Here is a 25,529-nt window from a genome sequence, read left to right on the forward strand (position 1 = left end):
GATGACCTCAGCTTCAGCGAGCACAGAGAACACGTATGGAAGAAAGCAGTCAGGATGCTAGCAGTGAAAAAACTGAACAACAGAAGTGATTTTATCTGGTATAGTTCCGAGATAGAAAAATGGAGCAGGCAGGGCCTGTACCCTTCCCTCCCCCCATGGGGGGGCGGCGGTATCGGCACATGTACAATCGTAGTAGATTGGCAGAGGAGGAGAAACACAACAGGTTCCTGGCTAGAGGGAGAGATAAGGCAACGTGCATGGGGGAGTCCAAAGGGGGTGCAGCCCCTCTGCTCCTCCCACAAGAGCTTCCCCTTTGGCCTGGTGAAGACTTGGCTGTAGCAGAGGCCCAGCTGGGAGGCCTGTGACTTCCAGCTCCTGGCATCTGCTGGGGTGAGGAGTGCTGTGAGAAGGGAGACAAGTAGTTTCTGCACCAGTCCAGCTCTCGGCCACCTGAAAGGCGAGGTGTGTGGTTAGAAGGTTGGCCAGAAAAGCATCTGGTCCTTCTTAGCAAGTAGTGTCCCACAGAGCGCTCCCTAGTGGGCAGGCTGTGTCAATCCGTGAGTCTCCAGCCTCGTACCTACACCTCCCGCCGTCAGCGGCGGGTGGTTTACTTACCAGGGAAATGCACTATTCCCGTTTTTTCAACTTCTCTTTCCTTGGCACCATTGCTTTGTGAACGTAAGGCAGTATGAATAGTAGGCTCAAGAAGAAGGTGTGTCCAAGGAAGTAGATGGATCTGTACACCTGTGGAGACAGACCACGGACAGTTGAGAGTGCTTATCTTACTGCCTGAGGTTCTGCTGACTGGCCGCCTTGTCGTCAGGTCTCACTACCTTAAGCCATTTGTCCCAGGTGAAGAGACAGAAGGCGGTCATGGAGTAGCCCATGAAGAGCCAGTGGATGGTCTGTTGCACCAAGTAGTAGACGGGCTGCAGGACAGTGACGGAAGCCAGGCTGCTCAGGGTAGGGCTCTCCCGAATTAGGCTGGCGGCCTGGGGAAGGAGGAGAGATCATCAGCCTTGTCCTCAGCCCCAGCCCGGTTCCTACCCCCCTTGAGTCATACCTTCTTTTCCACAATAACAATGAGGAATTCCATCTGGAAGCAAATCAGGTATCCTGAGTGTAGGCCGTGCCAGAGAGCCAAGAACAGCAAGGAGAGACCCTGTGAGAGTTCTTTATTTCCAAGAAACTTGAGGCGTTTGAAGATGTAACTAGAGAAGAGGGTGGGTAAGGATGAACCTCAGACTGGACTCCTGCTTCCGGGGCGCGGTGCCCTGAGGAGTGGAGTGCTGACGGGCTCCCACTTGTGGCCACTGAGGGTACAGGAAGCAGTGCTCATAGGACGGCTTGAGGTGGAGGAAAGCTGTCACAGTTCAGACACAACAGACTCCATGCTTAGATGGGTGGATGTGACCAGCCTGCTTCAGCGGGTGGAACTGAGGACCTACTGAGTGCCTACACTGGAGGCGCAATGAGACAAGGGTAGGTGGTCTCCAGGCCTCCGGTGCCAGTGACGGGGCCGTCAGTGGACACTATGAACAGCACCACAAGGAAGACATAACAGTGGCTGGCCAGGATTCGCAGCCAAGGCTTCCGGCACTTTTACAGAATGTGTGTGTGTGTGTGTGTGTGTGTGTGTGTGTGTGTGTGTGGTGTGGGGTGGGGGTGGGGGTGCCTTGGTGGTAACAAAAGCTTTGCAGACCGATAAGTAGGAAACATGGACAGAAGTGACAGAAACGTCCTGCCCTCCCATCCAGGGAGGAAGGAGCCTGGGCCCAGTCCTCAATGCTTACCGGGCCACCCAGGCATTGGTGTTGGTGTTGAAAGAGGCGATGGTGCCATTGAATCGAGGAGTTGTTTCAAAGAGCCACACCTTCATGTTGGCACAGGCGTCCCATTTTGCTTTCCCGTTCTCTTCAAAGCCATTAAAGCCCAGCCCCGACAAAATGCACACTCCTTCCTGAGGGGAGGGACACTCAGGGTTCTGGCCACTTCCCCCTCCCAGCCTCACCCCCCCCCCAAGCTTGTCTAAATATGACTGATCTTTCCTACTTACTGTGACCAGCCAACAGGTGACGTATTTGTACAGCACAAATTTGCCCCAGACCAGCATGTACATGCAGCGGAACCAGAAAGGGCGTTGCTTGAGAAGGAGAGCACATGAGCATTAGGGATGGCACAGGCCCCTAAATGGTATTTTCAAACTTGGGGCTGGCTTCTTTACTCCTGTCAATTCCTGACGCCTCACGTGCCAGGACAATACAGCACTGCCTCTCTGTAACCATCCATCTACCGCCTCCTCTGCAGAGCCTGGGCACTTACGTGGTCAGGACAGGGGGACCTTGTATATCCACAGTCCCTGTTAGTTTTCAGAGCTAGCTACCCAGAATGCATATGGAACTGCTGTGAGCTCTTCAGGGGACTGGAAAAAAGCCAGTTTTCCCCTCCCTCCTGGAGCATGGACTCCCGACAAGTCTGTAAGTCTGTCAGGTAAAAGAAAGTAGGCTGCAGAGCCACCAGCTGCTGCACTCCAAGAGGTGGCCTGGCATAAAGCGAGACAAGAGCTGTTTTAGGGGGAGCACTATTGTGCAAATGGCGCTGGCCTGGACCTAAGATTTGTTCGCACAGCCAAAGGCCTGGGTGGCGCGGATACCAACTCTCATAGTCCTAGAGCAAAATCCAACACGCATCTCTAGATGGCATGGCCTACTCTCATCTATAGGGTCTCTGCTTATCCCTTTCTGTGAGGCAGTGGTCACGGTGTGCTGGCAGTCACTCACATCATAGTCTTCAGAGAGAAGATAGTCGTCTGTGATGTGGGGGCTCAGCAGGGTGTAGCCCACCAGGTAGACGAGGCCCAGACTCAGGCGCTTGAGAGCAGGTATGGTGCTGGAAAGGAACAAGTGGGGTCACAGACGGCAGAGCCTCGCCCTTCACCCTCTGACCTGCAGTCACGGAAAGGAGCGCGTCAGGGTGCGGCTACTGCAGGCAGGGGCACCAGGGTCCCTGTGCCCGGAGCTGTTTCCAGGGAAGACAGCTCTGTCTGCTTGGCTATCTGCAAACCTGGGTTACAGGGGTGAGGGAGGAGGGAGCAGTGTGCAGGAGGCTGGTGTTTAACCCTCAGAGCACGCTGCTGAGTTCAGCATCTCACCAGGCTTCGCACTCGGTGGAAAGACTAAAAGACCCCACGTACAGGACTAGCGATTTCAACTCCTGCTGAAACTCGGGACAAGTTCCCTGAAGGAACTCCAGTGGCGTTGGCATTATCTCTTGTTAAGTATATACATTTTTGTATATTCAACAGGGTCTCGGGGTTGGGGATTTAGCTCAGTGGTAGCGCAAGGCCCTGGGTTCAGTCCTCAGCTCCGTGGGGGGGGGGCACTAGGGAGGGAGGCGCGGGAACAGGGTCTCCCTACGTGAGAGGAGGCTTTAAAGGGACGAGCACTACTGGTGGGCAAAACCCAGAGGCATAAAAGTGAGTCCTTCCATTTGTACTTCAGGCTCAGCAAGAATGGCTGGGGCAGTCTAAGCTGAGGAGCATGTAGACGTGGCCCACGTGACACTGTGTCAACGGGGCCAATGTGCTAAGGCTGGCCTTTAAGAGTCACTTCCGAAGGGAATGAACTGGCGGGATACCCACACCGAGGTCTTGACCAGGAGGGGCAGTTACCTGTTTGGTACCTTCCCTGGTGTGTCGGTCAGCTGCCCCTGGACCAGCTTCATGTAGTGGTTCATCGAGAACTGGGGCCCTACCAAGAAGGCGCCATAGAAGTAGGAGAAGCCAGCAACCTCCAGCAGGGAAGGGACACCCCAAATGGCATATTTCTGTTGCTCAGAGGACAGGGAATTCTATGCCGAGAAGAGAATGCACGGTCAGGACAGCCTTGACTCGTACCCCAGAGCCAGTCTGAGTGTTCCCAACCTGTGCCCACGGCCTGCAGCTCTTTAGTTTGGCTTCTCTTGGGTGGTGGGGGTGGAAGACGTGCTTTGTGTGGAAATGTGTGGGGTAGGTGGCTTAGTCAACAGTGGCCTGTGGCTGCTGGGAAAGTGCCTTGCTGGCTTTGATCTCTGGACTTTGTGTAAAAGCTGGATCCTGGACAAGTTGCCCTGGTTGGTCCTTGCCCAGTTAATATCTGAAAGATAGCTCCCAGGCTAGGGAGTGAGGCGAAAGTCCCACCCTGGTGGCAGGCCCAGGCTTTTGGTGACAGTAGCCTTTCTCCTTCCCTCTGGTTAATCCTTAGCCTCTTGGCCAAAGTGGATACTTACCCTGTCTTTGCCTCCATCATAGTAGTCAATACACAGACCTAAGCAAAGAGAGAAGGGAGGGGGAGAGCAGACGTGAGGATGTGGTCCGTGGACGGACTGCAGCCAGGAGCATGCCGGGAACGTCGGTATAGTTTATTCCACTTACCAATGAGCTTCAACGTCAGGACACAGTGTGGCATTGTCCACTTGATATCGTAGTCGGCCGTGGCTGTGTAGTAATAGCCAGCAAGAAGGTAGGCCTAGGAGAGGGAGGTCTTACTCCACCACCACTACCCTTGCCTTCCTTTCCTCCTTCTTGGACCTCGAGCTCACAGTCCTCTGTCCTAGCCTTCCAGGCCTATGCCACCATGCCTGATTCCTAATTTCCCCCTTTGCTCTAAACCTCCCCGTGTTCCTTCACTTTTCCTTTCTTCTGGTCCCTTCATTAGAACATTAAGAAGTTCCCACAAGCCAGGCCTGCTGGTGCAGACCTAGAATCCTGGCACTTGAGAGAGACTGAAGCCAACTGGAGCTACAGAGTTTGAATCTGGCCTCGGTTACATAGTGAGACCCACCTCAATAAACAAACAAACAAACCCTACAAATGTTTCTACCGCTGCAGTGAGGACTGACTTGTAGGGTGACAGATGGACATTTACATGCTTAGCTTCTTCAGCTCAATCGAAATTAGTTTTCTGCCTTGCCTCTGGGTAACTGCCCTCACGGTCAGCTGGGCTAGACCTGGTGAGAACCAAGGGACCCTGATGGCACAGTCCCGAGGCCAGTCATGAGTTACTGCTACAACCTGCCTAGGCCCAGGGATGAGCAGCCCGCCCACAGTCGGACTGCGGTATGGGGACTGGGAGGAGGAATTACAAGCTAGATCCCCTGGTCACCATGCTACCATCCCCTGCCCGGCCCCTCCCCACACCTGCTGGCAGATGTGACCTGAGCTGCCATGAGGAAAACGTACCATCTGGAAGCAAAGGGTAGTGAGGACGGCAGTGACGGTGCGGCCCATGAGCCGCAGGATGAGGAACTGAAGGACGACACACAGCAAGGAGTGGTAGAACTGGTGGCCTGGGACGGGGGAGAGAGCAGCACTTAGTGCCTTCGTCCCTTCCTCCCGAGGTTCCCAACCACAAAGAAGAGAGAACAAAAAACCCCACGACCCACAGTGAGCCACGCTGGAGTCGGGGATGGAGTTCAGTTGGTAGAGTGCCTGGCTAGCATTCAGGAAGCCCTGGGTTCGAGCCCCAGCTGCACAGGCCCAGGCGTGGTGTTCCATGCCTGCAATCCAGCACGTGGGAAGTAGAGGCAGGAGGAGCAGGATCTTCTTCAATATAGTTCAAGGTCAGCCCGGGTTACATGAGACTGTCTCAAGTGTGGGTGTGCCTTGGTAAATGTGGAGGTCAAAGGGCAACTAGAGGGAGTTGGTGATCTTCCCCCACCCCGTGAGGTCGTCATGTGCTTTTATCTGCTGAGCCACCTCACCAGCCCCTAAATAATGGTGACTTTATTATCATTATTATAGTTTTTAAGACAGGGCCTATGTAGCCATGAATGGTCTGGAACTCACTATGTAGACCAAGCTGGCTCTTTGCCTCCTGAGTGCTGGGATTAAAGGTGTGCGCCACAATGCCTAACACTAAATTTACTTCTAACTGGTACATAAAAATGTACGTACTTATGTGGTACCAAGTGATGTTTTGAGATCTGTGGTGCTGAGGGGGATCTGAACTGTGGGGCCTGGCTCAAGAGTCTTCAGAGGGGAAGAATATTAGTGTACCTTATTTTGAATTACTTAATATGCTGCTTTCCAAAGTGTTTGAAAATGACTTATCTTTATTCTTATTTATGTGAGTGCGAGCGCATGTATATGCCCATGCAGTCAGAGGACTCCAGGTCCCCTGGTAAGTGGAGTTCCAAATGGTTTTGAGCCACCTGACATGAGAGCTGAACTGAACTTGCAAATGTTCTTAACTGCTGTGCCATAAATTATTTATCAGTAGGGGAATGTAAAAAGAAAAAAAAAAACAACCAAAATCCGAACTGTGTTCCTATCCATTCAATCTTCCCTTTGCTGAGATGAAAAAGTTTTAGGAACCAGAACTTCTAGTACACGAGTTTCTCTCCAGGGGATTTTGTTCTGGTCCGCTCCTCTCCCGGTCTCTTCTCATGGCCATGTCCCTGCACAATCCACTCACTTACCAAAGTTGAAATAAGCAATGGAGAGGCCTGTCACAGCATGGAAGAGGTGGATGAGGTAGCAGTCTTTGTAGAAAAGGTAATGCCGATAAAACAGAGCCAACGGGTAGCCTAGATGGGAGAAAAATAGGAAAAGAGTTACTTGTACCTGGTGCCAGTGAGGAAAAAAACATCAGATTAAAAAAACTATTATTGCCAGCCATGGTGGTGCACACCTTTAATCTCAGCACTCAGGAGGCAGAGGCAAGCGGATCTCTGTGAGTTCAAGGCCAGCCTGGTCTATGGAGTGAGATCCAGGACAGGCTCCAAAGCTACACAGAGAAACCCTGTCTCGAAAAAAGAAAACTATTATTATTGTGTATGTTGTATATATGTATGGGTACATTATTATTGTGTGTCATTTATATGTGTGGGTACATTATTATTGTATGTGTGATATGTATGTGTGGGTACATTATTGTGTGTGATACAGTATGTGTGGGTACATTATTATTGTGTGTGTGATATGTATGTGTGGGTACATTATTATTGTGTGTGTGATATGTATGTGTGGGTACATTATTATTGTGTGTGTGATATGTATGTGGGTGACATATGTGTGGGTACATTCATGCTGCAGTCCACACTGTGTCAGACCACGTTTGTGGAGTCTGCTCTCTCCTTCCACTGTAAGTGGGATTCGGGGATCAAACCCAGGTCTTCAGGCTTACTTGACAAGTGCTCTTTATCCACTGAATCATCTCATTGGCCCTCCAAAAGGAATACATTACATGGGTGCTAACAGAGAAGGCAAAACTGTTTCCACAAATCTCTCTTTCTTTTTTTTTGTAAATACACATTTAGAACTGCAAGTTTTTGTTTTTGTTTTTTCAAGACAGGGTTTCTCTGTATAGCCCTGGCTGTCCTGGAACTCACTCTAGACCAGGGTGGCCTTGACGTCAGATCCACCTGCCTCTGCCTCCCAAGTGCTGATATTAAAGGCATGCACCACCACCGCCTGTCTAACTGCAGGTATATTTTAACTGAGACAAAATAAAACTGAATCCATTTAACATTCAGGAGGCAGACACAGGTGGACCTCTGAGTTCAAGGCCAGCCTGGTCTACAGAGTGAGTTCTAGGTCAGCCAGGGCTACACAGAGAAACCTTGTCTCAAAAAACCAAAAAAGAAAGAAAATGGCCCCATAGGTCATGGTGTCTCTTCACAGCAATAAAACCCTAACTAGATAGAAGTTGGTACCAGGAGTGGGGTATTGCTGCAGTAGACCAGACCATGCTTTTGTTTGGAGGAACACAAAACACTTTGGGACTTTGAACTAGGAAAACAAGTGTACAGTTTAAGTCAGGTGTGATGGCCATCCCAGCAGGAACGTGAAGACAGTGGTGCTGAGGGTGATGGGAACTGTGGGGGCCTGGCTCAAGGGCTTTCAGAGGAGAAGATTGGTATGTGGCCTAGACACTGTTCTTGTGATAGCTTGGCAAAGAACGTGGCTTTCTGCCCTTGCACAAAAATCTGCCTGAGGATAAATTGAAGAGATATGGATTAAGAGCTTTGGCAGAAAGATTTCAAAACAGCTTGGCATCGACTGGATCATGTGGTTATTAGTGGCCAGTCTTATGCAGATCTACAATGAAAAGGAGCAAGCCGAGCAAGGAAAAATACAAAATGTTAAATCTGGTGTTCATGGAGATAAACAGATTAAAGAAAAGCCTGATTCTATATAGAATAAAGGGAGTGGTGATCTCAGGGCAAGACGCCACCAAGCTAAGCTTCCAACTTGTAAAAAGGAATTAAAGGAAAGTTTAGAGCTGGGTGTAGTGGTAGAAGAAGCCTTGAATCCTAAGCACTCAGAAGGCAGAGGCAGGTGGATTTCAGAGTTCAAGACCAGCTTGGTCTAAGGAGCAAGTTCCAGGATGGATGGCCAAACTTGGTAGTAAGGGAAACCATTGAAAACAGAAAGCTGGTGAATATGTATTTGAATGAGGAGGTCATGTTCCAGTCACAGCAAGCAGCAGAACTTAGCAGCTTTGGCCATGTGGTTCTGAGTTTAGAGCCAAGGATACATATAGATTCCACCTCTGTGACTAAGGAAAGCCGTTGAGGCCAGACATATATCAGGGATGTCCTTGCTTGAACCCCCAGAGGGGCCATTTTGTGAAGCTGTAAAGGTGAACCCTGCATTGCCTTGGAGACCCCAAGATGTTGGAGATGCCAGAATCGTGGGATACCTGTCGAGGAGAGCTGTTAACAACGAGTGGAACCAGGCCAAGAGAAAGAAGTGTGTTGGAATCAACAAAGCTGAAAGGAGTTGGAGATCTGAAGAGTGTTTTGTTTTTTTTTTAAAGATTTATTTATTATTATTATGTGTACGGTGTTCTGCCTGAATATATCCCTGCAGGCCAGAAGAGGGCACCAGATCTCATTACAGATAGTTGGGAGCCACTATGTGGTTGCTGGGAATTGAACTCAGGACCTCTGGGAGAGCAGTCAGTGCTCTTAACCTCTGAGCCATCTCTCCAGCCCCTGAAGAGTGTTTTGACATCAGACCTGGAGTGTAGAGTTGCGAATTTGCTCAGCTGGTTTTCAGTCTTGCTTTGGTCCAGTATTTCCTCACTATGCTCCTTTCCTTCCTTTTGGAATAGTAATGTATAGCCTGTGTCAGTGTATGTTGGAAGTATGTGATCTGCTTTTTGATTTTATAGGGAATTACAGTTAAGAGATTGTCATGAGCTGGGCGGCAGTGACGCACGCCTTTAATCCCAGCACTTGGGAGGCAGAACTAGGTGGATCTCTGTGAGTTTGAGGCCAGCCTGGTCTACAGAGCGAGATCCAGGACAGGCACAAAAACTACACAGAGGAAACCCTGTCTCAAAAAACCAAAAGAAAAAGAAAAAAGAAAAAGGAAAAAGATTGCATGAGCATCAAAAGAGACTTTGAACTTTGGACTTTCAAACAGTGCTGATGCTGTGGCAGACTACGGGGCCTTTTGAAGTTGGACTGCATGCATTTTGTATTGTGATACGGCTACAAGCCTGTGGGGTTTGAATGAAAATGGTCCCCATGTAAAGCGTCTTTTTGTCCTGCCAGCTGGCTCCCAAATAATGACATAGAGACTTTTTATTAATTATGAAAGCTCAGCCGATAGCTTAGGCTTGTTCATAACTAGCTCTTATAACTTAACTCATATTTTTATTAATCTATGTTCTACTATGTGGCGTGACCTCTCTTCCATCTTGCACTTCCTGTTTCCTCTCCGTGTTTCCTGACATCTCCTGTGCCCCTAGATTCTTCCTCCCCCCCAAGAAATCCTACCCATACCTCCTGCCTAGCTATTGGCTGTTCAGTTTTTTATTATACCAATCACAGCACTATATCATCACACAGTGTACAAATATCCCACAACATCCCGGAAACCCACATGGAGTGGCACCACTGGGTGTGTGTGGCCTTGTTGCAGCAGATGTGGTTTTGTTGCAGGAAGTGTGTCGCTGGGCATGGGCTTGGACTCTCAGATGTTCAAGTCAGGCCCAGTGTCTCATCTCTTTCTGCACCTGCAGATCCAGATGTAGAACTCTCAGCTCCTTCTCCAGCACCGTATCTGCCTGCATGATGCCATGCTTCCTGCCATGACAACAATGGACTAAACCTCCAAACTGTAACCCAGCCCCAATGAAACGTTTTCTTTCATAGGAGTTGCCGTGGTCATGATGTCTCTTCACAGCAATAGAAACCCTAAGACACCTAGCGTACAGGAAGCTGTGGGTTTGATCCCCAGTACCACAAGAAACTAAACATGGTGGTTCATACTTATAATCCCAACACTTGGGTGGTGCAATCAGGAGAATCAGAAGTCCAAGGTTACCCTCATAAACATATCAAATTTGAGGCCAGCCTGTGATACATGGGACCTTGTATCAAAACAACTATTGCTAAATGTTCTCTTCACCGAATAATAATGAAGACACAAGGGCTGGGCACGATGGCTCACATCTCCAATCCTTTCACCTGAGAGGCCAAGAAAAGAGGTCTTGAGTTTGAGGCCAAACTAGCCTATATAAAGAACCTGCATAAACACAAACAATGAACTCCAAAGAAAAGCAGATGCCCAGTTATGCTCAGAAACAGTATTTTACACATGCGATCTGTCCTGTGAGGACAGCATCCTCAGACTTCTGACAAGATAAGATACAAGTTAACATCAAGCTATCTAGTGGGCTTGCTGAACTTTGGGCATTAACCAAGTTATAAAACTTGTTTTGGCACAGAAGAAAAATGTCTTCCAAACTCCACTCAGGATATGCTCGAAGGGCTATGAGCAAATTCCCTGGGGGCTCCTAAAGGGCCACTGAGTTCTATATAGCCAAGGGTTTCTCACCTAATCAGAAAGGTCAATACATTTGGTATCCCTAAATCAAAGAGAGCTATCATCCATTGACTTCACTGCAGACTCACCCTTAACGTCCTATCAAGTTGTCAGGCTGACATGCTCGCACTGGGCATGCGCGGAGAATAGTCTCCCTCTTGGTGTATTGGAAGGATACCTTGCCTATTCTGTCACAGTGTTTTTGAGCTGGTCATGGTCTACAACTGCCATGGTTCTTGCTTTTAAAATATAAAAGGAAGGGTCAGGGAGATGGCATACACACACACACACACAAACAAACACAAAGAAGCAAATGTAATAAAGTACTTAAAATATAAAAAGGAGTTAGTTTATCACTGGCAATATAGTTTGTTTTGAGCTTGTGATAACTGCGATATTTTAAAGAGTGTCAATCCAGAAAGAAAATGCTTAATTATGTTTTCTTCTCTTTCTTCCTTCCTTCCTTTTTTTCCTTTCTGTGACAGGGTTTCTCTGTAGCCCTGGCTTCCTTGAATGCCCTCTGTAGAGCAGGCTGGCCTCAAATGCAGAGATCTGTCTGTCTGTCTCACAAGTGCTGGGACTAAGGACATGTGACACCATCCCCCGGCCTGTTTTTATTTGCAGTGTGAGAGACTGAACCCAGAGCCTCACACATGCTCAGGAAGTTCTCACCACTGAGTTCTATCCCAGCCCTTTACATTTCACTGGGTTGAGATCTGGAGGCCTTGGCCCCCGGACTTGCTTCCCCACCACGTATCTGTTATAAGCAAATGGATCACCACACAGCTGTCTTTTTGTGTGTTTTCACAGTGTCTCTCTAGAGCTCTGGCTGTCCCGGAACTCGCTATGTAGACCACATTGACCTCAAACTCACAGAGATCCGCCTGGCTCTGCCTCCTGAGTACTGGGATTAAAGGCGTGCACCACCACCGCCTGGCTAGATTTTAACTTTTTTAGTAATAGATTTCTGTATATTTTATGACAGTAAATGACAAAATTGACTACTAGCTACATGCATTTGTGTGTGTGTGTGTGTTCATGAAATAGCTTTTCTTAGTTTTCTTTCAAATAAAAAGTATGCACATAAGTGGACTGTCCAGTTCAAATCTCCTGCAGTTCATGCGTCAGCTCTTGTGAGTTACAAACACCCGAGGATCACTGGTTATTCACTCACTCCATACATGTTTATACACGGCTTCCTTCATGCCAGGTATTCTGTTTATGGAGCACATGATGGGAAGGGGTGGGATGCAATGCTTTCTTATTGGCTGAGATGGCATGGCTCAGCATTACTAACTCAAGGGAGAGGGAGACAGACACCTATGACACTTTCCAGTCAGGTGACCAAGTGAAGAAACAAGATGGTCTCATGAACAGACATCGTGCAGGGAAGGAATAGGTCTGCAAGGAAGAGCCACAAATCAGAGTGGGGTCTGGTGGTACCATCTGCAGGCCCAGCACTCAGAGGCTGGGGGCGGGGGGGGGTGGGGGAGGCAGAGTTCGAGGCCAGCCTGGACTATCTAAGACCCTCTCTCAAAGAAAAAAAAAGGGTGGGGTGGGGTTGGAAAGGGGATGCAGCTCAGCTGGCAGAGTGCCTGCCTAGCATGCATGCAGCCCTGGCTTTTATCCCCAGGACTACATAAACCAGACGTGAGGATACACACATCTAAAATCCCGGCATTGGAGGTAGAGATAGGAGGATCGGGAGTTCAAGGACATTTCTGGCTATAGAGCAACTGAGGCCAGTCTGTGCTGCATGAGAGTGTTCCTTAAAAAAAAATCCAGTATCTTAAACCTTTGACTTAAAAAAAGTATGTATTATTGTATGTGTCTGTGTGTACATGCACATATGTGTGCATGCTGTGTATGGGTATGAGTGCCACAGTGAGTGTGGAAGACAGATGGAAACTGTGGAGCTGGCTCTCTTCCACCACTGCACAGGTTCTGGGGCTGAATTCAGGTAAAGAGGCTGTGTCCGGGAGACTCTAATTGTTGGGAGTGCTCATAAATTCTAGATAGATAGAATTTACCTTTTTGAGTATTAAAACCTTTAACTATGTGTGATGCCCTAAAACTAAAGAGCTTCCTAGAGTTGAAGAGATTGTGTGTGTGTGTGTGTGTGTGTGTGTGTGTGTGTGCGCGCGCGCGTGTTTTGTTTTTCAAGACAGGGTTTCTCTGTATAGCCCTTGCTGTCCTGGAACTCGATTTATAGACCAAGCTGACCTCGAACTCAGAGATCCATCTGCCTCCACCTCCTGAGTGCTGTGATTAAACACATGTGCCACCAGTACCCAGCTTGAGTTGAAGAGAATTTAATATTTTCTTCTTCATTTTTTTTGAGACAGGGTTTCTCTGTGTAGTTTTGGAGCCTGTCCTGGATCTCGCTTGAGTGCTGGGACTAAAGGCGTGTGCCACCGCCGCCCAGCTAATTTAGCATTTCTTGATGATTCAGGTCACTGCTACTTCAGAGCACAGTCATGATGACTTCCTGTCCTCTGGGGTGTGGGAGCTGCCTCAACTCTGGAGGACGTACATTGTCCTGAATTCTGAGTTCTTCTAGCTCCCTCTTACAGTTTCTCTGTGCTTTCCCTTGCTATTCTGGGCTCAATAGTCACTTCTTGAGCTTTCGACGGGCCTGCCAAGAATAGTTCCTCTCCCTATTTCTAACTTCCCACGGGCTTTAGAAAGCATAATTTTATGAGACCAAGAAAAGATCCATGACAAGAACCATGGTCTCGCGTGTGCTCTTGCAGACATAGCATACAGGCCTGGGAGCTTTGGTTCTGGCTGCTTAAGGGACCTGTTTGCAACCTCCTGGTTTGGGAAGTTCGGAAGAGTCCCACACAGGTCAAGCACTGCTGCAGACTGGCAAGAAAATAAAAAGAACAGAGTAAGCGGGGTTACCAAGAACACCGAGGCCACAAGAGAGAAGGGGAAAGCCGGCGGGAAGCTGCCAAGGGAAGGAGGGATGGAGTGTGCCGGGGAGTTGCTGTGACAACCCAGACCCATGGCGGGTATATAAACACCAAACCTTGCTCTTGGCTGCCTCCCAACTCAGCAGGCTTTGGAGTCTGGCGGCTGGGTCATCCCTTCAGGGAGGTGCTGTTTTTAGGAAGAGTGGTGTCCTACAAGCTGTTTCTGAGTCTTAATTCCTTCTTGGTGGGGACTAGTGCTTGACACAGTGGCAACCGTCACCTAGGGTCGTCACAAACGGCAAAGCACCACAACACCTGTTTGTCCATCGGAGTCTAACCGGGGCAGGCTGTGTTCCTAAGAAATGAGCTGTAAGCGATTCCATGAGCGACCAGGCTTCAGCACCGCCTTGCTAAAATGCTAAAGATGGGCCCTGAGAATGAAATTCTCAGGGTGACAGGTCACTGTCTTTCATTTAATCTCACCAAACAGATTTGAATAACGCAGGTTATTCTGAGAACCTCTGGCAGCGCTGTCTTCCTCCTTTTTGATGGCTAAGCATGAGGAACAAATGTGTGCCCTAGGTCAAGAATCTGTGAGGACCAGAAGTCTCGCTCTAACAAGAGCACAGTCCAGGACATGCTGTGCACTGGATGGTAGGCTGCTGGGACAGGCTTAGTGTGGCTCTTTCCAGGGCTGTGGCTAGGCATGTGGACTGAGGTACAGCAGGTCAATAGCCCAGTGAGGCTGAGTTCCCTAGGCACTGTGGTCTATGTGCTTCTGACTGAGCTGTGTTTGGGACCAGGAATGTCACACTGTCAATGTTAGTATTTCCTGTGTATCAGTTGTAGTTACTTATTAATCTAAAATTGTGAGGTTTCATTTGAAGAAAACAGAAGGGAACTGTTTTCATTAAAATCTGATACATTTTGTCTTTCATCCCTGTACTAGCCATTTATGAACTCTGCAGGCATATGATATGGTCCTGTTTGGTCAGTCAGCAGATCACATGACCCAGGTCAAGGAAAAGAAGCTGTTTGTTAAGCGAGAGGAAGAAGGTGGAATTCCAAGTGCTATGTGCTGCTGGGCCAGCTGTTGATATCAGTTCTACAGAACACCCCCCCACACACACACACACATACACACACACACCCCAGAGAGGGGCAACGGAACCTCGGGCCTCACAAATGCTAGGCAAGTGCTGAATTACCCCACACCCCACTGAAGACTACTCCCGGCTCCCAAAACATCCAAACTTATCTATTTTTGCTCTGTTGCCTTTGTGGAAACTCCTCTAGGCTCACACAACTTAATAACGATCTTCATGCCAAACCTAGCCGGTCCTAACTTTTCCTATTTTGGTCCCATATCCCCTGGCTCCTCCCTGGATATTTTTAGTGTGATATTTCATACTATCTCAAATGTCGTCGTCGTCGTCGTCGTCGTCGTATAACTAAAGCTCATTTTCTACCTAAAACAGGCTTCTCTGACCTTCCTGGTTAATTAATAGTCACATACCCACATTCAAACTCTTGGACTGGTCTCTAACTCTTGACTCTTTGTCTTCTCTATCTGCTCATCAAATCCTATTGACTGCTTTCCAAAGTGTCTCTTTATATATATATATATATATATATTTATTATATATATATATATACCACCTTTTTTAAAAGATGATTTATTTTTATGTTATACAGTGAGTGTTTTGCCTGCATGTACACACACACACACACACACACACACACACACACACACACACACACACACACACTGTACGTACTTGGTGCTTGTGGAGGCCAGAGGAGGAATGTCAGATCCCTTGGAACTGGAGACACTTGCGAGCTTCCGTGTAGGAAACTTTTTTTTTTGGGGGGGGGGGGCAGGGGGTGTTTCGAGACAGGGTTTCTGTGTGCTGCTCTGGCTGTCCTGGAACTCACTCTGTAGACCAGACTGGCCTTGAACTCAGAGGCATGCACCACCACCCCCCGGCTGTTTTTAGGGGGTAGTGGGGTAGTGGTGCTGGGAACTGAACCTGGGTCCTCTGCAAAAGCAACAAGTGCTCTTAACTACTGATTCATCTCTCCAACCCTGGGTTGTTTTGTTTTGGTGTGTGTGTGTGTGTATGTGTGTGTGTGTCTCCAAAATCTCTGTTTTAAGAGCTGTTTTCTTTTCTTTTTGACTTATTTATTTAATGTGCATTGGTGTTTTGCCTACATGTATCCCCTGGAACTGGAATTATAGACAGTTGTGAGCTGCCATGTGGGTGCTAGGAATTGAACCTGGGACCTCTGGAAGAGCAGCCAGTACTCGTAACCGCTGAGCCATCTCTCCAGCCGCTTAAGGGCTGTTTTCTAAACTACATTTCTAGCTAAAGTCCTGTGTCCCCGGACACCCCCCCCCAACTCCTCTCCCCCACTTTCTGCTTTTGTTAAAACAGATCCATCTGGTTTTACCCACACATGTTCTTGGTCCTTTGTGGCTGTACACCAGCCCTTGCCATTTCCTGTGTGTGGAATAGCTCCTCTGAGAACCTCTACAAAGCAAAACCCTGGCCATTCTTCAAAACTCAGTTAAGTGTCTCCTTCAGACTGTAGTGAACTCAGGTCTTGATGTATTATGGACTTAGGACTCAATTGTCTGGCACACAGGACTAAGACTTTCATTTGGCAAGTCCCTACTGCATGTCATACCTTACATCTTGTATTCTATGCCTCTGGATATCTGACAGTGTGCTCTCCTTCGTACTTTCTGTAGATAAACTTCTTTAAAGATTTATTTCCTGTATATGAGTGCTTTGCTTGAATGTATGTATGTGCACCATGTGTTTACCTGGTGCCCAGAGTTCAGAAAAGGGTATAAGATCCCTGAACTGCAGTTAGGGATGGAGAGCAACGAGGACACTGTACTGCTGAGCCAACTCTCCAGCCACTGTACTTTATATTTTGTGTGTTGGCCAACAGTTAGTGGCCCTCAGTAGCTGCTTCATCTGTTGTACCGGCTTCCTTTTACACACTGGGGGTACTATAGTACCAGATGTGCACTAACTACATCATCTGGCCTTTATACAGGTTCCAGGGATGAAACTCAGCAAGTGCCTTTACCTTCAGTCACTTCCCAGCTCCTTTCTGTCAGTTATAATATTCCTTTCCCCTTCCTTGGTATTGGAGTTTGACCCTGGGGCCTCACAGATGCTAGGCAAGCATTCTTATCATTATTGTGTTGAGTGTGCATGTGGGCACTTGTGCTCATGCAGAGGTCAAAGGTCAATTTGCGGCATCCGTTCTCTCCTTCTACCTTTACATAGGTTTTGAGGATTGAACCCAGGTTGTCAGCCTCGTGTGCCAGGTCCTTTTACCCTGAACCATCTAGCACCCAACAGCCCTGGCTTTTTTTTTTTTTTTTTTTGAGACACATTCCACCCTGCTGCCCAGGCTGCCTTGGACTTAGGATCCCGTCACCTCCATCTCGGAGTCTCTGGGATCACAGGTGTGCGTCATGCCCCCCGTAACGGCATGCTACTAAGTTAAGGCACTGCATTGGCAGAAGAGCTGACACTAGTGTGGGACAGACTGAGCCGAACCCTTGTCCAGCTGCTTGCCTGTCACTTCAGGCTGTGTGGAGTCAGGCTTTGTGAGGTGCAGTCTCCTCAGTGGAATGAGCACCCACTGATCTCAGCTCGTTACACAGTCCCATCCCATCCCGATGCTGTCTGCTCCATCAGATTCTGTCTTCTCCAGCTTGGACCCTCTCTCTCGGTTGTCACATCTGAGACCTCTTGTCATCTGTGTTGGGGCCTGCCCAGGGGGCAGCAGGGACCCACCAGGTGCAAGCTGAGCTGCTGCAGAGTAAAGGTGCCCTCTTGGGGCCTTCCTCATGTGTTTGACCTTCTTTTTATTTTTAGACAAGGTCTCACGATGTAGTCTTGGCTATATAGCCCAGGCTGGCCTCAAACTCAGAGATCCGCCTGCCTCCGCCTCCCAAGTGCTGAGATTAAAGGCGTGCGCCACCGTGCCTGGCTCCTTCCACATGTCAGACTGGAACCCACTCTTCTGTTTACTCAGAACAAAGCCTCTGCATCATTTCTAGCTCCCTTCCCTTCTGTTCACGATGGCACATTCTGGAGGTCCTGCAAAGTGAACCCAGACTCTGCCCGCTCCTTTCACCGCTACGGCTTCCCTTAGTCAAGTCACCGCTATGGTCGCAGTCGCCTCCTGACTGGCCTCTCTGCGTTCTTCACTCCTGATGCTACTGCAGCACCCAGAAGATCAATTCTGAGTCAGACCGTACAATCTTACGCCTGAAACCATCTGAAGGCCAATCTCAGAGCAGAGGCCCGTGTCCACCCAGAACATGCAGTAGCCCTTCACCCTCTCTGCCCCACTTTCTCTGACTCATCTCTTCCCTGGTCGTCACCCGTCTGCCCTGGACATAAACTCCCTCTTCCTGGAATGTCCCAACAGGGCCAGCCTTAGAGTCTTCACATTAAGAGCTCCCTGCACGGAATGATCTTCCCATAAGGCTCCTCAGCACTTCAAATCCTTGGTAAAATGGCATTTCAACAGTGAGGTCTTCCCTGACTGCCTTAACTAACATCTTGGACACTCTCCACCCTCGCAGACAGCCCAGTGACGCACTCGGTTCTTCCCTGCGGTCTTATTTCCCCTTCGCACTCACTGCTGTTGAACACACCGTATAGTTTATTTATCAGTCTCTGAAGGCAGAGATCGTTGCCTACAGCACACTGGTCTCCATCTATTGTGGATAATCACTAAGCAGCCATCACATGGCTAGCATTGCATTAAGAGGAATATGGCAGATTGGTGGAAACACTTTGCTTTTTTTTTTTTTTCAAGAGACATGGATGGTTATTAAAGAGAATATACATGTAATGAAACACCAAAATTACCCAATCACCAATAAATAAATTCTGAAACAAAAATATCTAGAACTAGTTACAGGATACATGAGGGTTTCTCTGTGTTGCCCTGGCTGTCCTCGATCTCACAAGAGATCCTCTGGCTCTGCCTCCTGAGTGCTGGGATTAAAGGCGCGCCCCCCCCCCCAACACTTTTTACTCTTACGGAGCTTGCAGCTTGCTCTTTAGAGATAAAAGGGATGTCAGATATGATGCTCTGCGGCAAGTGCTGATGGTAGGGAAGAGTCAATACTGTAGGTTTAGAGAAGAGACCAATCATGGCCAGAGGAGGGGTGAATAAGGCACTTCCTCCCGTGAGGAGAGGCAAAGACAAGGTGCGAGGGCAGTGCATTGAATATGCATTCACACACTCACACAGACTCCGCCACGGAAAAACGAATCTCAAAAAGACCTTGTTAGGTGCGGAGAGCAACTGCAGCACAGGGCTGGAACAGGACCGCGGGGCGGAGCCACCCACCACCTCCCACTTCTGCATCCCCGCTGCTTCCTGCAAAGAACGCTGGCGGGGTGCGGGTGGGGGGACTGGCACACGCCTTTAATCCCAGCACTCGGGAGGCAGAGCCAGGCAGATCTCTGTGAGTTCGAGGCCAGCCTGGGCTACAGAGCGAGACCCAGGACAGGCACCAAAACTACACAGAGAAACCCTGTCTCAAACAACCTAAATAAATAAGCAAATACATAAATAAATAAAAGGTCAGCAACTACAGCATAGGGGTGGCTGGCTTGCCATCGAACTGAGATGTGGCTCAACCCAGCCCAGGGCAACACCAACAAGGAGGTGGCGAGGTTCTGCGCTGAGGCGCAGAGTGGAGCTGGGCCTCACTGGGCCTGGAAACTGGTGTGAAGCTGTCCCTGGTGCTGCTCTGGGCGCTCAGCTAGTTCCATTACCTTCTGACTCCTGGCTCCCTGACCGGCTCAGCCTCCCAGCCTCCTTTAGCAGAGGGGCCTCTGAGAGCCAGTTTCAATAAACCTGACTGTCCACATTAAAAAAAAAAATCTGGTGTGGTGATGTGCTGTGTGCTTGTGTGGTGCTCAGAGAAAAGTTCTCTGCTTTTACCTTTACTTGGCTTCCAGGCTTGAGCCCCAGGTGCCTTTATCTGCTGAGCCATCTTGCCAGCCTTTTATAAATTTAACCTTTATTCTTACTGTGTGAGGTCCCTGCTCTCTGAGTCAAGAGTAAAGCCAATTCAAACATCAAACTAAACTGCTGTAACTGTTTGGCAGACCGCACGGCAAACCAATCACCTTGACAAAATGTCAACATAGGTCTGTTTCTTATGTTCTGAGACAGAGTCTTGCTGTTTAGTTCAGGCTGGCCTCGAACTCTCTAGAGCTCAAACCTGTAATCCTCCTGCTCCAGCCCCCAGTGCCAGGACTGCAGGTATGCCTCGTCTTGACTTTGTTTTTCAGGTCTATGGACAGAGCAATGTAACTCTTTGTTCTCCTTTCTGGGTCCTAGTTTAAGAAGGCTAGCCGAGGCAGAGGGCTCCCACGAGCTTGTTACTTGGAGATACACATATCACACACACACACACACACACACACACACACACACACACACACACGGTGCTGTTCCTGTTTGTTGTACTTGTGTGGTACCCTGCGATACTTTTTCAGGCCAGGCAATCACAACACCCTTTTCCTTTTGGTGGTGCTTGGGACTGAACCCCGGCCTGGTGTGTGCTCCCCAGGTCTTCTTAACAGCCCCAGCCTCTTCACTTTTTGTTTAAACAGGGTCTCACTGTGTAGCCCTGGCTGTCCGGGAACTTACTTTGTAGACCAGGCTGGCATCGAACTCAGAGATCTGTTTGCCTCTGCCTCCTGAGTGCTGAGATTCAAGCCGTGTGCCACCTGACATGCAGCCCTTGTTCTTTTAAAGGAGTGATCAGGAGAGAAACGGGAAAGGACAGACTCCACGGTGCAGACATAAGCACACCAGTTTCAGAGGAAGGCACAGACGGATGCTAAAAGCATGGAACTGACTGCCCGTGAGTCCTGCAGGTCTCAGGACCACTGAGGAGGCATTTGTACCTGGACTTGAAGCTACTTATCTCAAGGTCCCATGTCACGTGACTCAGTCCTTAGCAAGATGGTGGTACCACTCAAAGTGACACGGACATTAGCTGGCTACCGAGTGCAGTATTGTTGGTGATTGATAAAACCAGGAAGAAAGATAAACACAAAGATAAGATAAGACCATAAAAAAGGCAGACCAAAGGCTAAATGCTTGTAAATGCCTACATTTCAGGGAGTGAAAGCCATAGAACCTGAGGGGGAGGAAAAACTCAGAAAAACAAGGGGGCAAACCAGGCTCCTGCATATGTGAGAAGGAAGGCCATTTCAGATGGGAAAAGGAGCTTATTCATCCCAGCACTCGGGAGGCAGAGACAGGTGGATCGCTGTCAGTTCAAGGCCAGCCTGGGCTACAGACTGACCACAGGCTTCAAAGCTACAGAGAAATCCTGTCTCAAAAAATTAAAACAAAAACAAACAAACAAACAAACCATACACACACACACTCCCACATACAGAGTTTATTTACATCAAATGTTACAGGTGCCACCCAGATGGCTCAGTGGGTAATCTGATGATGGCCTGAATGGAATCCCTGGGACCCACATGGTGGAAGGAGAGAACCAACTCCTACAAGCTGTCCTCTGTGCTCCACACGTGTGCCATGCACTTGAGTATATCCACGCACACAACAACAATAAAAAAAGATGTAACGAAATTATGGAAACTGTGGGAGAATGTGTATGTAAGTGTAGCTGCCCATAGAGGCTTCAGCTGTAAGTGTAGCTGCCCATAGAGGCTTCAGCTGGAAATTTATGAAGTTCTATTGATTCTTTTGTTTTGAGGCAGGGTCTCACAAAGCCTCAGCTGGTTTCAAACTCACTATGTAGCTGTGTGGGGTCTTTAGGTCTGATCCTCCTGCCTCTAACTCCTGAACATAGGGATTACAAATGTGAGCCCTAAACTGGGCATGCTGGAGCACGCCTTTAATCCCAGGACTAGGTGGAGCTCTCTGAGTTCTAGGCCAGCCTGATCTACCATAGTGGGTTCAAGGACAGCCAGGGTTATGTGGAGAGACCCTGTCTCAAAAAGAAAAGTGAGGCACCAAGCCTGGCTCTTTGGTTTACTTTTGGTTACTGTGGACCACGGACTTTTAGGAGGGGGCGTAGCTCAGCTCTGGATATGCTCAGAACAGTTTCTTTCTGATCACCAGATTAAGCCTGCCTGGTAGTCTGGGCAGGGTGCCACCGTCCCTCGCACGCCGGCAACCTTGTGTATCTTCCTCTGAGTCACAGATTCCTCGAACTGAAGAAACCCTAGAAATCATCTACTCCAACCCTTCATTAGACAGATAAGAAACTGAACCCCAAAGGGGATAACTGGTGTGCTGAATAGAGCAGGGCTCAAATTAGAATCCACCGCACCCAACTTCATTCTGAAACTCTTGCCACATGCCTTGGGACCTGGCAGTGACCTCGGAGCTGGGTCATTAATAACTAACCGTTCCCTTTTCAAACTACAGCTATAGTCTCCGGTCTTCAGATAACAATCTGTATTCCAGCACTTGGTCACAGGCACATGCACACCCATTTTTATGCTTGCTTAACTCCCTGTTTTAAAACATTAAAAAAAAATTTATTTTAGGGTGGGTGCAGCCCTGGTGGCACGTGCCTGCAGCTCCAGCTGGTTGGGAAGCTAAATGGTTTAGGCCAGGATTCAAGGCCAGCTCGGGCAACATACACAGTGACACACAATCTCAAACCAAGTCGCTTCACTATAATGCAACATGTAAGTGCTTTCCTGTCCTTTCCTGGTCTAATTACGGGTACTCAGTTCCCTCTCTACTCTATAATCTCCGGGGCTCAGTATCTCCAGCATCTTGATAACAGCGACAAGGGACCGAGGAAACCAGACAAGTGGTCAAGCATCCTGGGGATGAAGAGGAGCAGGAGATAATACAGTTTTGTAGGACTGGAGAATGAAACCTGGGTCTCATGCACGCTAGGCCAATAGCTAGCTCTTCCTACAGCTCTGGGCTGAGGATTCAGTGATGATTTTGATTCATTCCTTTTAGAGACAGGATCTTCGTATATAGCCTACGCTGGCTTGGAACTTAAAAGGTAGCCAAGGCTATTCCTAAACTCTTAACTCCTGATCCTCCTGCCTCTCTAGTGCTGGGATTGTTGGGGCTCCTGGTGTGCCCCACCACACCTGGGGTTGAAGGGTGATATTTTGAAGATGAACTAATGGATGATGAAAAAGAAAAGGCATTTTTTGTGAATATTAAGAAATATTTTCTAGAGCCAAGGATAGACAGTATACACCTGTAAATCCCAGCACTTGGGAGGCTAAGGCAGAGGATCAGGAATTTTAGACCAGCCTTGACAACACAGGAGTAGGCCAGCCTGGGCTATGTGAGACCCAGTTTCAAACAAGAACAACAATAACAACTACAAAAAGTACTACTTTTCTTTTTGGTTCCTCAACCCACCAAAACAATCTAACCCTAACTTCCCCAAACCTCACCAGGAGTTTTTCTTTACTTTCTCCATTCCAGCCAGGTGCTCTTAGGAAGCCAGCCTTTCCACCCCAATGCTCATGGCTGACCTATGAAACATGGAGGCTTAACCAGCATCAACAAAAGCTGAATGAGAAAACTACGCTGACACAAGAATTAGGTTTTCCATCACCAGCTTATGAGTTTGTAGAAGTCATCCAAGGTGGCTGCCCTCAGGAGTACCTCCAGGCTGACCAGATGGGAAAAGCAATGTCCAGAACAGCATTCTCGGCCTATCATACAGACGTGGTACTTTCCTACAACAGTAATAGACACAAGGGCCGGCACAATGTCACTTGCCCACCTCAGTAAAGAGTGACAGCAGACATGCAGACTGACTTTAAGACACCCAGAGACCCTATCCGCCTCCCCAGGATGATAAATCACCCTCCTGTCGCTACTAATCGGGGCATTTAATCACATTTTAATTCTTTGCAAATCGATACACCATGTGGTAGCAGTTTCTAGCCAGATTATCTGGGCTCTAGAATCGGAGTGGTCCAGTCAAGATTCAGATCTACAGTCCAAGGAAGTCACTCACATTCTTTGTACCTTACCATATTCTGAACTACGGAAAGTACCAGCCATCTTGCAGATAAAAAAAAAAAAAAAAAAAAAAAAAAAAGACTTGAGCTAGAAAGATGGCTCAGTGGATAAGGCCCTTAGGCAAGACTCAAGTTTGACCTGGTGACCTAAGTTTGATCCCCAGAACGCACATAAAGGGGGCAGAACAGACTCCACAAAGTTGTCCTCTGACATCCACATGAATGCCACGAACACCCCTACACTAATAACAAAGGAAAAAAAAAAACTTGCGAAAGCATCATACACATATCGAAGCCCTTTATCTCAGCTTTTATATAGAAACTAAACTTTCTATAGTTTCAGTTACAACACAAAATTTTGCTGAATGGAAATACTGAATGGAAAATTTCAAGAAAAAACAAGTCCTAAAATTATACAGCATTCTGAGGAGTGTGACTAGACCTTACACTGACATCAGCCCTCCAGCCTTTATCTAGGGTGTCCATGCTGTATATGCTACCCACCTGTTAGTCTCTTAACACTTGGCCATCACACAGGCAGATTCCTGTGAGGGCCCGTATATGGGAGTGACCTTCGTTTTACTTAATCATGACCCCAAATGTGAGAGCTGTGACACTGGGAGCTCAGACACGCCGGAGACAGGAGCCGGGAGCTCAGACACAGCCTTAAACTGATCCCTAAGGAAAAGGCTGAAGTCTTTTTGTTTCGTTGTTTATTTCCAGGCTGAGTTTCATGCTGTAGCTCCGACTGGTCCAGAATTCACTAGGTAGCCAAGGCTGACTCAAACTCACGGCAGCCATCCTCCTGCCTCAGTCTCCCAAGTGCTGGGATTGCAGCTGTGAGCTACCATGGGTGGCAGAACAGTCACAGTGCAGTAAGATGTGTGTGTATGTGTGTATGCATGCATCCTTTCTGTGTCTACATGTATGACATAATTTTTACCATAGTATGTGGCAGTTTGAACCTAAGTGGCCCCCATAATCTCACGGGGAGTGGCTCTGCTAGGAAGTGTGTGAGCACGGCCTTGTTGGAGGAAGTGTGTCACTGTGGGGGCGGGCTTGGAGGTTTCCTATGCTCAGGATACCCCCCCCAGTGTCTCAGTCAACTTCCTGTTGCCTGCAAGCTGTAGGACTCTCAGCTCCAGCACCACGTCTGCCTGCACGCTGCCATGCTCCCCCACGATGATGATAATGGGCTGAACGCTGAAACGGTCAGCGAGCCACCCCAATTAAATGCTGTGCTTTATAGGAGTTGCCATGGTCACGGTGTTTCTTCACAGCAATAAAAACCCTGACTAAGACATCGTACAATCTTATAAGTGCTCCTTTATTATTAATTATTACTGATCCTTCCTGTACCTAATTTAGCAATTAAGCTTCATCATGGGTGTGTATGTATAGAAACTGTACATACAAAGTTTGGTGGGATTCACTCAGAGTCTTAGACCGAAACCCTATGGTTTAGTGGGAGAATATTATAGAATTTAAATAATGTTCAAATATTTCATATAAGCATATTTACACCCAACTTCTTAAAAACTGGGTAGACTCTGGAACGTTTTTCAGCTCCCGGGGCTCACCTGCTGGTCTTTTTTTTTTTTTAATTTGATTTTTTTGTCTGTTTTTTTGAGACAGGGTTTCTCTTTGTAGCTGTGGCTGTCCTGGAGCATGCTCTGTAGACCAGGCTGGCCTTAAACTTACAGAAATTTGCCTGCTTGGCCTCTTTTTTTTTTTTTTAAAGCCATTTCT

General features: G+C 48.2%; 1 protein-coding gene across 1 annotated transcript in view; it reads right to left on the reverse strand.

Annotated features, from left to right (window-relative positions):
• Window positions 1-58: 58 nt before the first annotated feature.
• The window catches only part of Lpcat3 (lysophosphatidylcholine acyltransferase 3), a 42,739-nt gene continuing 17,268 nt past the window's right edge, over window positions 59-25,529 (reverse strand). The window contains exons 2-13 of the mRNA XM_028892275.2: window positions 6,457-6,564; window positions 5,219-5,325; window positions 4,412-4,505; window positions 4,267-4,304; window positions 3,671-3,849; window positions 2,781-2,889; window positions 2,057-2,143; window positions 1,794-1,960; window positions 1,064-1,211; window positions 834-992; window positions 616-744; window positions 59-450 (exon numbers count right to left, since the gene is read on the reverse strand). Coding sequence (XP_028748108.1) covers window positions 628-744; window positions 834-992; window positions 1,064-1,211; window positions 1,794-1,960; window positions 2,057-2,143; window positions 2,781-2,889; window positions 3,671-3,849; window positions 4,267-4,304; window positions 4,412-4,505; window positions 5,219-5,325; window positions 6,457-6,564 — 1,313 coding nt within the window. The 3' untranslated portion in view covers window positions 59-450; window positions 616-627. The remainder of the gene's footprint in view (window positions 451-615; window positions 745-833; window positions 993-1,063; window positions 1,212-1,793; window positions 1,961-2,056; window positions 2,144-2,780; window positions 2,890-3,670; window positions 3,850-4,266; window positions 4,305-4,411; window positions 4,506-5,218; window positions 5,326-6,456; window positions 6,565-25,529) is intronic.

The sequence above is a fragment of the Peromyscus leucopus genome, chromosome 3, assembly GCF_004664715.2.
Source record: "Peromyscus leucopus breed LL Stock chromosome 3, UCI_PerLeu_2.1, whole genome shotgun sequence".
In the NCBI taxonomy this organism is placed as follows: domain Eukaryota; kingdom Metazoa; phylum Chordata; class Mammalia; order Rodentia; family Cricetidae; genus Peromyscus; species Peromyscus leucopus.